The 12,248-nt window shown below is 38.8% G+C and overlaps 1 protein-coding gene across 1 annotated transcript in view; it reads right to left on the reverse strand.

Moving 5' to 3' along the window:
* traf3ip2l (TRAF3 interacting protein 2-like) overlaps positions 1 to 8,700 on the reverse strand; it is a 29,972-nt gene extending 21,272 nt beyond the window's left edge. Inside the window, exons 1-2 of the mRNA XM_062997057.1 lie at positions 8,567 to 8,700; positions 187 to 285 (exon numbers count right to left, since the gene is read on the reverse strand). Of these exons, the coding sequence (XP_062853127.1) occupies positions 187 to 230 (44 nt within the window). The 5' untranslated portion in view covers positions 231 to 285; positions 8,567 to 8,700. The remainder of the gene's footprint in view (positions 1 to 186; positions 286 to 8,566) is intronic.
* Between the last annotated feature and the right edge of the window lie 3,548 nt (positions 8,701 to 12,248).

The raw sequence follows: 12,248 nt of genomic DNA on the forward strand, positions 1-12,248 counted from the left end.
TACCTGTCATAAATGTAACCAAAGTGTGTAAAACATGACGTTAAAACCCTAAAAAATAAATATATATGTAACCCATTGACTGTATCTGTATTTACGCTAATGTTGGCATCATGTCATTATAAGTTAATGCTTAACCATCACCTAATAACAGCTGGTTATCTGAAATCAGATTGAATATTTTCTAACCTTTTTATTTTTGCTGTTGAGAAGAGCAGATTGCGAAGCATCATTTTGGGGGTTACAAATGTGTGGATGCCATCTCAAGGCCTCAGTGGGGACATGAACCTGCAAGCAAAAACATAATGATGTTAGAAATATTGTGCGGCTGCAGCTATACACCACAGTCTGAATCAGAGCAGCACAATATGAGATTCCCTAATAATTATTGCAATGACAATGTTGTGGTTTAGGTGGTGGATCATTCTCAGCACTGCAGTGACACTGACATGGTGGTGGTGTGTTAGTGTGTGTTGTGCTTGTATGAGTGGATCAGACACAGCAGCGCTGCTGGAGTTTTTAAACACCTCACGGTCACTGCTGGACTGAGAATAGTCCACCAACCAAAAATATCCAGCCAACAGCGTCCTGTGGGCAGCGTCCTGTGACCACTGATCAAGGTCTCGAAGATGACCAACTCAAACAGCAGCAATAGATGAGCGATCGTCTCTGACTTTACATCTACAAGGTGGACCAACTAGGTAGGAGTGTCTAATAGAGTGGACAGTGAGTGGACACTATTTAAAAACTCCAGCAGCACTGCTGTGTCTGATCCACTCATACCAGCACAACACACACTAACACACTAACACACCACCACCATGTCAGTGTCACTGCAGTGCTGAGAATGATCCACCACCTAAATAATACCTGCTCTGTGGTGGTCCTGTGGGGGTCCTGACCATTGAAGAACAGGGTGAAAGCAGGCTAAAAAGGTATGTAGAGAAACAGATGGACTACAGCCAGTAATTGTAAAACTTCAAAGTGCTTCTATATGGTAAGTGGAGCTGATAAAATGGACAGTGAGTGTATAAACAAGGAGGTGGTTTTAATGTTATGGCTGATTAGTGTATACATAATAGGTTTGCCTGACCTTTAATGCAAAACAGAAAGAAGTGATGATAAGTGAGCAGAGGGAGGCTTGATGAAATTTCTTTCACTGTTTTTCTGGTTGTAATGTGAAATAGTTTAATAGAAACCACCTAAATGTGTTCAATGTTTGGAATAATTTCAGTCATATCTATTTCACAGCAGTTATACTTATGCCAAAATAGACCCAATTCATGTATTTAAAAGTACACCAAAACAGTATACTTTTTAATAGTTCACTTAACCTAAAAAATATGGTCTGGACTGTCGCACTCTGTGACATTTTAAGATTTTAAGAGGCTTTAAAATGCAAAAACGCTCATGAAGGGTTTCACATATTTTTACTTAGACATCCAAACAAAAATGCACATCCTGATCATATACATCTTTTAAGATCTTTAATGCTAAGGGGATTTCTCTCCTTACTTTGCTTTTTGTGATGTAAATTACTATACAGTTCAGTGGAAACCACCTCAGACTCAATTCTGACATTAAACTACAAGTGTGGCTGTCAGAAACAAAACAGAGGGTAAACCCGCTAAATAAGGTCACGGGGCACGCAGCTAAAATGCTAATGCTAGGCTGATTAAGTAAAGGCCCAGTGCAATAGGAGTTCTTAACACAGACTTTAAATGTCAATAGCTGAGTGAATGTGACTCCACATTTAGTTCACCTCATGTTACCCACAGGCAAGTTTACTCACAATTCTAACAATATATATTAGGGATGTCCCGATCACGTTTTTTTGTTCCCGTTTCCGATCCCGATCATTAATTTTGATCCTGATCCGATACCGAGTCTCAAACCGATACTTGTATTTTGTAGATATTGTCTAGGTAAGAACTAGATAACACACTTCAAGTACATTACAGTTATTCAAATTAATCCAATGTTTACGTTTAACAACTTAATAGCTCTGCAGTGCTGTAGGAAAAAAATTGCCTGCATCCAAACTATTGCTTAATGTTTTTTTATTTTTAGAAAATAAAAGTAAACAAACTTAGTGCAGCATTGTAGCAGTGAAACTAGAACACTCAAAATAAAGTGAAGGTTCTTTTTGAGGAAAATCAGCATCTCTGCCGTATATAATAATAAATATATATAATAATAAACTCGCTGTATTCGGCTGAGTGTTTATTTTTTAGGTGCCGTATCAAATTGGTAGCAATTGTAGATCGTTTGGTTAAATGATATCTGGTTTGTTTCTTATGAGCCACCGTACTTGTATGCGTGTTGTAACTGTAACAAACTTCTCTGTGGTTGTTTTGTGACAATGGTTTGATGGACGTTTCTATGCGAAGTGAGTGTGTTTTGACCCTTTGGGGCTTCCATAGTGCATGGAATAGCGTGCTTGGCTAACGCGATGACTCTAGCTGTCCGCTATTCGGTACCGTAACAGAAGAAGTTAATAAAGTGTTCTGCTCCCGTCAATTTGTGAATATACCGTGTATTTATTTCTTTATTAAGCAAGTGCATCACTACGACGCTCGGTTACATAACTAAGCCAATCAGAGTGCTTAATACTGAGATGTCGTTCAGTCTTGTAACATGGTAACGCTGTATGTTATGGTCCTGAAGTTTTCATACTTGGATTAAAAGTTATTGTTTTGTAAACCGGCGGGATCCTTGACTCACACACCATATAAATAGTAAAATTCTACAGTAATTAACACAGCTCTGCTACTACCGCCTCGTGAAACGATGGCCAGTGATAGCTTAGTGGTTAAGGTACTGGACTAGTAAACAGAAGGTTGCCGGTTCAAGCCCCACCACCACCAAGTTGCCACTGTTGGGTCCCTGAGCAAGGCCCTTAACCCTCAATTGCTCATTGTGTAAGTCGCTTTGGATAAAAGCGTCTGCTAAATGCTGTAAATGTAAAATGTAAACGCTCGCATTGCAGACATTACACTTCACTGGTGGACTTGTTTCACTTTCAAATTTAAAGTATTTCCACACATTGGACATGCTGACGTAAAACAAAGGATCGGGCTTAGTAAAGCCGATACCGATCAGTAAAAAAATGCCTTGATCGGCCCCGATTCCGATCTTTGAGATCAGATCGTTACATCCCTAATATACATATACAGAAGCACTTTGATGTCCTGCAATTACTGACTGTAGTCTATCTATTTCTCTACATACCTTTTTTAGCCTGCTTTCACCCTGTTTTTCAGTGGTCAGGAACCTCACAGGACCCCCACAGAGCAGGTATTATTTGGGTGGTGAATCATTCTCAGCACTGCAGTGACACTGACATGGTGGTGGTGTGTTAGTGTGTGCTGTGCTGGTATGAGTGGATCAGACACAGCAGTGCTGCTGGAGTCTTTAAATACCGTGTCCACTCACTGTCCACTCTATTAGACACTCCTACCTGGTAGGTTCACCTTGTAGATGTAAAGTCAGAGACGATCGCTCATCTATTGCTGCTGTTTGAGTTGGTCATCATCTAGACCTTCATCAGTGGTCACAGGACGCTGCCCATGGGGCGCTGTTGGCTGGATATTTTTGGTTGGTGGACTATTCTTAGTCCAGCAGTGACCGTGAGGTGTTTAAAAACTACATCAGCATTGCTGTGTCTTATCCACTCATACCAGCACAACACACACTAACACACCACCACCATGTCAGTGTCACTGCAGTGCTGAGAATGATCCACCACCTAAATAATACCTGCTCTGTGGTGGTCCTGACCATTGAAGAACAGCATGAAAAAGGGCTAATAAAGCATGCAGAAAAACAGATAGACTACAGTCAGTAATTGTAGAGCTGCAAAGTGCTTCTATATGGTAAGTGGAGCTGATAAAATGGACAGTGAGTGTATCAGGGTCTAAGTGCCAGTTTGCTATTAGACTGAATAAACCATGACTTCCAATTTGTTCCACTTGCATATTTATTCAGCAAACATGAAGTAACTGAAATGACAGGTTTTACACATAGAAATAATTTTAAGTTATACAGTGGTGTTAAAAAAAAACAGCAGTCCAACACCATTAACCTGATAAATCACTGTTTTTAGTAGAAATGATATTTCTACATAGCAAATAATTTACTTGAAAGTGTAGTAGAGTGATGAAAACAAAACAAACCCAACAATTAACACATGCATGCTGCTCATTCTGAGTAATCGATGCATTGATTGAAAGGGGGTTGTTCAAAATAATAGCAGTGAGGAGTTCAACTGGTGAAGTCATTCATTCTGCAGAAGAACGGGTGTCAATTTTGGCCCTTATTTAATGTAGGAGGGTGGCAAATGTTGCACAGGTTGGTCATAGCTCATTTCCTTTTGAAATACTGGGTAAAATGGGTTGTTCCAGACATTGTTCTGATGAACAGCGTACTTTGATTAAAAAGTTGATTGTAGAGAGAAAAAACATACAGAGAAGTGCAGCAAATTATAGCCTGCTCAGCTAAAATGATCTCAAATGCCTTAAAGTGACAACCAAAACCTGAAAGATGCAGAAGGAAGCGTGGAACTACTGTTCAATTGGATCAAAGAATAGCCAAAATGGCAAATACTCAGTCAATGATCACATCCAGAAAGATCAAGGAACATCTAAAGTTACCAGTGAGTACAGAAGGGTCTAGCGGCCGTAGACAGTATGTCAGACGACCCCTGAGCACTGAATTCAAACCAAAGTTCACTGTGAAGACAGTAAAGCATGGTGGTACAAAATCATGATATGGGGATGTTTTTCATACCATGGTGTTACGCCTTTGAATCAGTTTAAATATATACTTGAGGAGATCATGTTGCCCTATGTCGAAGAAGAAATGTCCTTAAAATGGGTGTTTCAACATGACAATGACCCAAAACATCTTGGTTACAGACAAACAAGATTGAGGTAATAGAGTGACCAGCCCAATCCCCTGACTTCAATCCCATAGAGAACTTGTGGGCTGAAATCTGAAACGCATTTTTTTGAGGCAAAACCCAAAATTGCAGAAGAACTGTGGAATGTAGTGTAATCATCCTGGACTGGAATACCTGTTCAGAGGTGCCAGAAGTTGGTCGACTCCATGCAACACAGATCTCGGAAACAATTATGTCACTAAATATTAGTTCAGTAATTTAAAGTAAAGTAAAACCTCAAACATTTTTTCATGTTATAGATACATTTTTTGAGTTTTAAAAGAAAAATGCTGGCACTGCTATTATTTTTGAAAAGCCTAATATTCATTTTTCTTAACTTTCTATAAAGGATTAACACAAACTGGCTAAATATTGTTAATGTTTTGATTTAGAATTGAATGTGTAGTATTTTCAGTGCATTTGCATTTATGGAAATAAAAGTTATTATAATGATTTTGTGCATTATTCGCTTTTTTTAAATCACTTTTTTGAACACCACTGTAACAGTGTAAAAAACTATGGTAATTTTGTCCCTAACAATTTACAAATGCGACTTGGGGAACTCTCCTAAAAGCCACAAAAGCAAGACATCAGGGTGGATCTATTGTGCCTTGAGGTTGTGTGGAAGCCAGTTGTACTGGAAATGTCACTTGAAAAAACTTAATAATTTATTATACTTAATTCTAAAAGCAAATGTGACACAATTATTAAATTAGGCTAAAATACAGATTGACAGCACCTGCACAGAGCCGGCAGATAATGGAAAATGGTGCATGACCCTGCCCCTGCAAGCTGAACTCAGTTCAAATCAAGCTACAACTTGTTGGAAATTAATTAAAATGATCTTTTAACAGACACTACTAATCAAACATTTTTTTTATCAGTTAAGCATTAAAATTTCTACTGGCAGGCAATGATCAAATTATCTATAATTTTAAAAGGTTTTAGTTAAAAATTGTCTATGTAAGAATTTATCTCTGTGCATTTTTTAAGCAATGGAATTCTGTGTAGGTATAAAAATTATTTCAGTGGAGACATCTGGCTTCTCGCTTTCCTTTCTTATCATTAGTCTTAGAGCATGTTATGACATGTGTGAGGCGCTTGTCTGAGGACAAATTGTTGTTCTATAAGCCAATTCTACTGACGGAGATGGTTAACTTATTTACAAAGCCAATTTACGATAAAGTTAGAACTCGTAAAATGCTTGAGTATGAGATTATTTTTCATCTGTACCATTAAAAGATGTTTTCACAGACTAACTTAATAGTATTTTGTACAGATGGGGTAGCACTGTCGCCTCACAGCAAGAAGGTCCTGGGTTCGATCCCCAGGTCCTTTCTGTGAGTAGTTTGCATGTTCTCCCCATGTCTGCGTGGGTTTCCTCCAGGAGCTCCGGTTTCCTGCCACAGTCCAAAAACATGCAAGCGAGGTGAATTGGAGATACAAAATTGTCCATGACAATTGTGAACTGATGAATCTTGTGTAACAAGTAACTACCTGTTCTGTCATGAAAGAAACCAAAGTGTGTAAAACACGATGTTAAAATCCTAATCCTAAAATAAATAAATAAATAAATTTTGTACTAATAAGCGAATTTTGAATTTGATGCCTGCAATATTAGAAACGTTGGGACAGAGGCATGTTTACCACTGTTTTAAGTCAATAGTTTTTTAACTGTTGTTACAACTGTAATTACTAGGGATGTAACAATGCACCAAAACACAGTTAAAAATCGGTGCACATGTGCCACGATTCGAATCGGTTATTCATTTAAGATGAAATGCTATTCACTTTAAACAGCAGAGGGCACTGGCGCTATTCTCCTCGCCTGGTTGACATCATGACATCATGAGTTGTACGGGATTTTCCAGCCAAATTTATTTATGTGAGGATACTTTCTATATTGGTATTATTCATTGGATTTGTTTTAAAATTTCATTTCAGTTTTTTTTTTACACAATAAGCATTATTTGGCATAGTTTGTACCTACCTCAGAAATAAAAGGACACTCATTATTTAAATAAATAAAAGATAAGCACAAATACAGCATTTTATTTTATTTTTTTAAGAGAAATAATAAAAGGAAACTTTGTCATAATTTGTTTTAAATTTCATTTTGTTTAAAAAATCTTATCGTGAACCCAGTATCATGAATCGTATTGCATCGTGGGTAGAGTGTATCGTTACATCCCTAGCAATTACAATTAATTACAATTGTTTAGGAAACCAATAGCTGCAGTTTTGCAAGTTAAACTTTTGTATTCTTGTGTTTGTTGTAGGCATCAAATTTAAAATGTGTTTATAGTTACAAAATACAATCAAGTTAGTCTGTAAAAACAAAAGTAAATCACAGATTCTTGTGTTTTATTGCCTTTTACAAACTGTACCAATTTTTTCTTTTGAATTTGGGTTTACAGTGGACCCTTGAGTTACGAACGATTTACCATACGAACATTTCGGGTTACGAACGATCTTTATCAACTTAACGTACAAACAAATTTCAGATTACGAACAGAAATTCGCGAAACACGTGACGTCACGAACAAGTTGACTCCAACCGTCTCTCTCTCACTCTCTCGCTATACCGTGAGCGAACATTCGGACAGCGGACGATGTTTTTCCGGTGTTTTCTTTATATTTTGTACAATTCAATATTAAAATGTCCCCAAAGAATGTGCAGAGGAAGCGTAGTGGTGAAAAAAATCACTATTTGTTGTGTTGTATAATTATTCCTGCCAGTAGCTGTCACTGTGTATCAGACAGAGGCGACAGTGTGTGAGAGAGAAGAAGGAAGTCAGCTGAGTAAAGTATTCTTTCTTTCGTGCAATTACACCTACAAAATACAAAACTATTGAAATAAATTAGAAAATAGTAGAGAAATATGAGAGTTATTGTTGTTTCTGGTAGATACATTTGATATTAAAAAAAATGAAATTTATTACGGTGTATGGTACAGCACACGTACTGTACTGAAATGTGATGTGTGTTTCTATGTACAGTACTACTGTGTATTGTTGTTTATTATTGTTTATTACAGTAATGTCTATTCTATAATTTAAGATTTAAGTGAAAATATACTTGTATTTATAACAAAAAAGAGCATTTAAGACATTAGAAAGGTTAGGTAAGGGGTGGTTTGGGAGGTCTGGCACGGATTAATTTTATTTACATTATTTCTTATGGGAAAAATAGGTTTAACTAACAAACATTTTGACTTAAGAACAGCCCTTCAGAACCAATTACATTCGTAAGTCAAGGGTGTACTGTATTTAGAGTGTTTTGTCTTTTTATTCGGTGGTTCATGTCCTTAAAGAGCTAACAGGAAAACATTGACCTAGATGTGGTTGTGTACAGAATGTGCACCTGCCCCAACTGGTGTTTCCACATACACACGCGAGACAGATCTCTTCCACACACACACACACACACACACACACACACACACACACACACACACACACACTCACACTCACTTAACTTAACACTGCTTAACAAACACAAAACGTCAGGCACAACGACTTCAAACCGAGTTTCTTTGCCTAAAACTGGATTAAAATAACAACACAAAAGAAAACACACCGCGTTTCATTCCTTCTACACGTGTGAACGAGTAAAAACAATCACACTTACCTCTCAGTCTTCACCCTGCTTTCAAAAGTCAACTGTTTAGATAAAAGACAGTGAAAGAAAACTTAAGTTTACAGGTGGTAAAGTTTGAGAGCCATAGTTCCACAGGTGTTCTCTCTTCCAGTGGTTCAACAGCTGTATCTGCCTGCTCAGACCAGCCGCGGTATTTCTTTACCCACCCGCATTCCAATAAATCCCGCCTCCCAAGCAACGATTGGCTACTTCGCAGTTAAATGGCCCTTTCACTGTCCAATCAACGGGCTGCTCTTTAACTACCGTACTAACAAATAGTAAGTCACACATGTATTTATTTATTAATTTTAACATCATGTTTTACACTTTGGTTACATTCATGACAAAACAGGTAGTTACTCATCACACAAGATTCATAAGTTTAATTACAAACACAGTCATGGACAATTTTGTATCTCCAATTCACCTCACTTGCACATCTTTGGACTGTTGGAGGAAACCGGAGCTCACAGAGGAAACCCACGCAGACACAGGGAGAACATGCAAACTCCACACAGAAAGGTCCCAGACTGGGCCACTCAGGTGGCACAGTGGTAAAAACACACGCTGGAACCAGAGCTGGGATCTCGAATACATCGTATCGAATCTCCCCGAGAATGTAATATTTAGAAAGCGGGTAGGTAAAAAAAAAAAATTTAACATAACACTCATAATTAAACTACGATTTATTGATGCACTGCTCAGTTTTATTGCCACTCTTGTTTCAAACACTACAACACCTGGTGGGTAGAGCTTGGGCTTTCAATCAAAAAGTTGTGAGTTTGAATCCTGGCTATGCCATACTGCCACTGTTGGGCCCTTGAGCAAGGCCCTTAACTTTCTCTGCTCCAGGGGCGCTGAACATCGGCTGACCCTGCGCTCTGACCCCAGCTTCCGAACTAACTGGGATATGCGAATAAAGACTTTCATAGTATTGTACACGTGTATATCTACATATACAGTGTATCACAAAAGTGAGTACACCCCTCACATTTCTGCAAATATTTCATTATATCTTTTCATGGGACAACACTATAGACATGAAACTTGGATATAACTTAGAGTAGTCAGTGTACAGCTTGTATAGCAGGGTAGATTTACTGTCTTCTGAAAATAACTCAACACACAGCCATTAATGTCTAAATGGCTGGCAACATAAGTGAGTACACCCCACAGTGAACATGTCCAAATTGTGCCCAAAGTGTCAATATTTTGTGTGACCACCATTATTATCCAGCACTGCCTTAACCCTCCTGGGCATGGAATTCACCAGAGCTGCACAGGTTGCTACTGGAATCCTCTTCCACTCCTCCATGATGACATCACGGAGCTGGTGGATGTTAGACACCTTGAACTCCTCCACCTTCCACTTGAGGATGCGCCACAGGTGCTCAATTGGGTTTAGTCCATCACCTTTACCTTCAGCTTCCTCAGCAAGGCAGTTGTCATCTTGGAGGTTGTGTTTGGGGTCGTTATCCTGTTGGAAAACTGCCATGAGGCCCAGTTTTCGAAGGGAGGGGATCATGCTCTGTTTCAGAATGTCACAGTACATGTTGGAATTCATGTTTCCCTCAATGAACTGCAGCTCCCCAGTGCCAGCAACACTCATGCAGCCCAAGACCATGATGCTACCACCACCATGCTTGACTGTAGGCAAGATACAGTTGTCTTGGTACTTCTCACCAGGGTGCCGCCACACATGCTGGACACCATCTGAGCCAAACAAGTTTATCTTGGTCTCGTCAGACCACAGGGCATTCCAGTAATCCATGTTCTTGGACTGCTTGTTTTCAGCAAACTGTTTGCGGGCTTTCTTGTGCGTCAGCTTCCTTCTGGGATGACGACCATGCAGACCGAGTTGATGCAGTGTGCGGCGTATGGTCTGAGCACTGACAGGCTGACCTCCCACGTCTTCAACCTCTGCAGCAATGCTGGCAGCACTCATGTGTCTATTTTTTAAAGCCAACCTCTGGATATGACGCCGAACACGTGGACTCAACTTCTTTGGTCGACCCTGGCAAAGCCTGTTCCGAGTGGAACCTGTCCTGGAAAACCGCTGAATTACCTTGGCCACCATGCTGTAGCTCAGTTTCAGGGTGTTAGCAATCTTCTTATAGCCCAGGCCATCTTTGTGGAGAGCAACAATTCTATTTCTCACATCCTCAGAGAGTTCTTTGCCATGAGGTGCCATGTTGAATATCCAGTGGCCAGTATGAGAGAATTGTACCCAAAACACCAAATTTAACAGCCCTGCTCCCCATTTACACCTGGGACCTTGACACATGACACCAGGGAGGGACAACGACACATTTGGGCACAATTTGGACATGTTCACTGTGGGGTGTACTCACTTATGTTGCCAGCTATTTAGACATTAATGGCTGTGTGTTGAGTTATTTTCAGAAGACAGTAAATCTACACTGCTATACAAGCTGTACACTGACTACTCTAAGTTATATCCAAGTTTCATGTCTATAGTGTTGTCCCATGAAAAGATATAATGAAATATTTGCAGAAATGTGAGGGGTGTACTCACTTTTGTGATACACTGTATATGACAAATAAATGCATTCTATTCTATATTCTATTCTAGTGGTAATTTATAGAGGCCAATCCACTATCTGCATGGTTTATAAAGTAAGGAGGCTATGACTGGAGGTTAGTGAAGTCAAGTCAAGTCAACTTTATTTATATAGCGCTTTTTACAATAGACATTGTCTCAAAGCAACTTTACAAAATTCAGGACCAACAGATACAAAAACCCCTTTTGAGTCCCTTAAAATTACAGGAAGAAACCTTGAGAGGAACCAGACTCAGCAGGGCCCATCCTTCTTGGGTGGTCTGGAGGAAACTTTAAATAAATAGTATTTACACAAATCATACAAACACAGAATTAAAATAAACTAAAAGTTATAACTAGCAATAATAAATAAATAAATAATAATACAGTTATTATTCAGTCCAGTCTGTAGTAAACAACAGAAACTGTAGTTAAAAATGTAAAATGTGAGTTGAGAAAAATATCAGTTTTACAGAGAGTTTTAGACTCTGGCAGCCCTAATTATTTCAGCATAACTAAAAGGGAGAGCGAGCAGTTAACAAGGTCATGAAGGCTTTCATAGGACATCAGCGCCCATCTCCCCCACCATCATCAAACCTGAGTGATCGGACAAGAGAGGCAGAACGACAGCAACCCAACATCCCTGATCACCACAAATTTCTATGACCAAGAACCCCCAAGCTCTGCTCCTTTGTCTATATTAATCAAAAGCCTGAGAAAATAAATATGTTTTTAGTCTAGACTTAAACATTAAGACTGTGTCCGAATCCCGAATAGAGGAAGGAAGATTATTCCAACGTTAGCAGCTGCTCCACCATGCCACCTAACAACAATAACAATAATAATAATAACAATGTTTGTAACATTTATTAAAAACAGAATGTGTATGGTATAATCGTTCATTTACAAAATTACTTAATTTCCTAAAATATTCTTTGGCACCCACTGGCAGATGTCATGATTTCACAGCATACTGTGGCACTCTGCCTAAACTCCAGAGCAGAGAAATTCAAATTTGCAAAAGGCCACAGCACTGATGTTCAACAACTCTTTTGAAGCCACATACTGTGGCTATATAATTCAAAAAGGTACATTCATCAAAAAAAAATACAC

The sequence above is a fragment of the Trichomycterus rosablanca genome, chromosome 6, assembly GCF_030014385.1.
Source record: "Trichomycterus rosablanca isolate fTriRos1 chromosome 6, fTriRos1.hap1, whole genome shotgun sequence".
Taxonomy (NCBI): domain Eukaryota; kingdom Metazoa; phylum Chordata; class Actinopteri; order Siluriformes; family Trichomycteridae; genus Trichomycterus; species Trichomycterus rosablanca.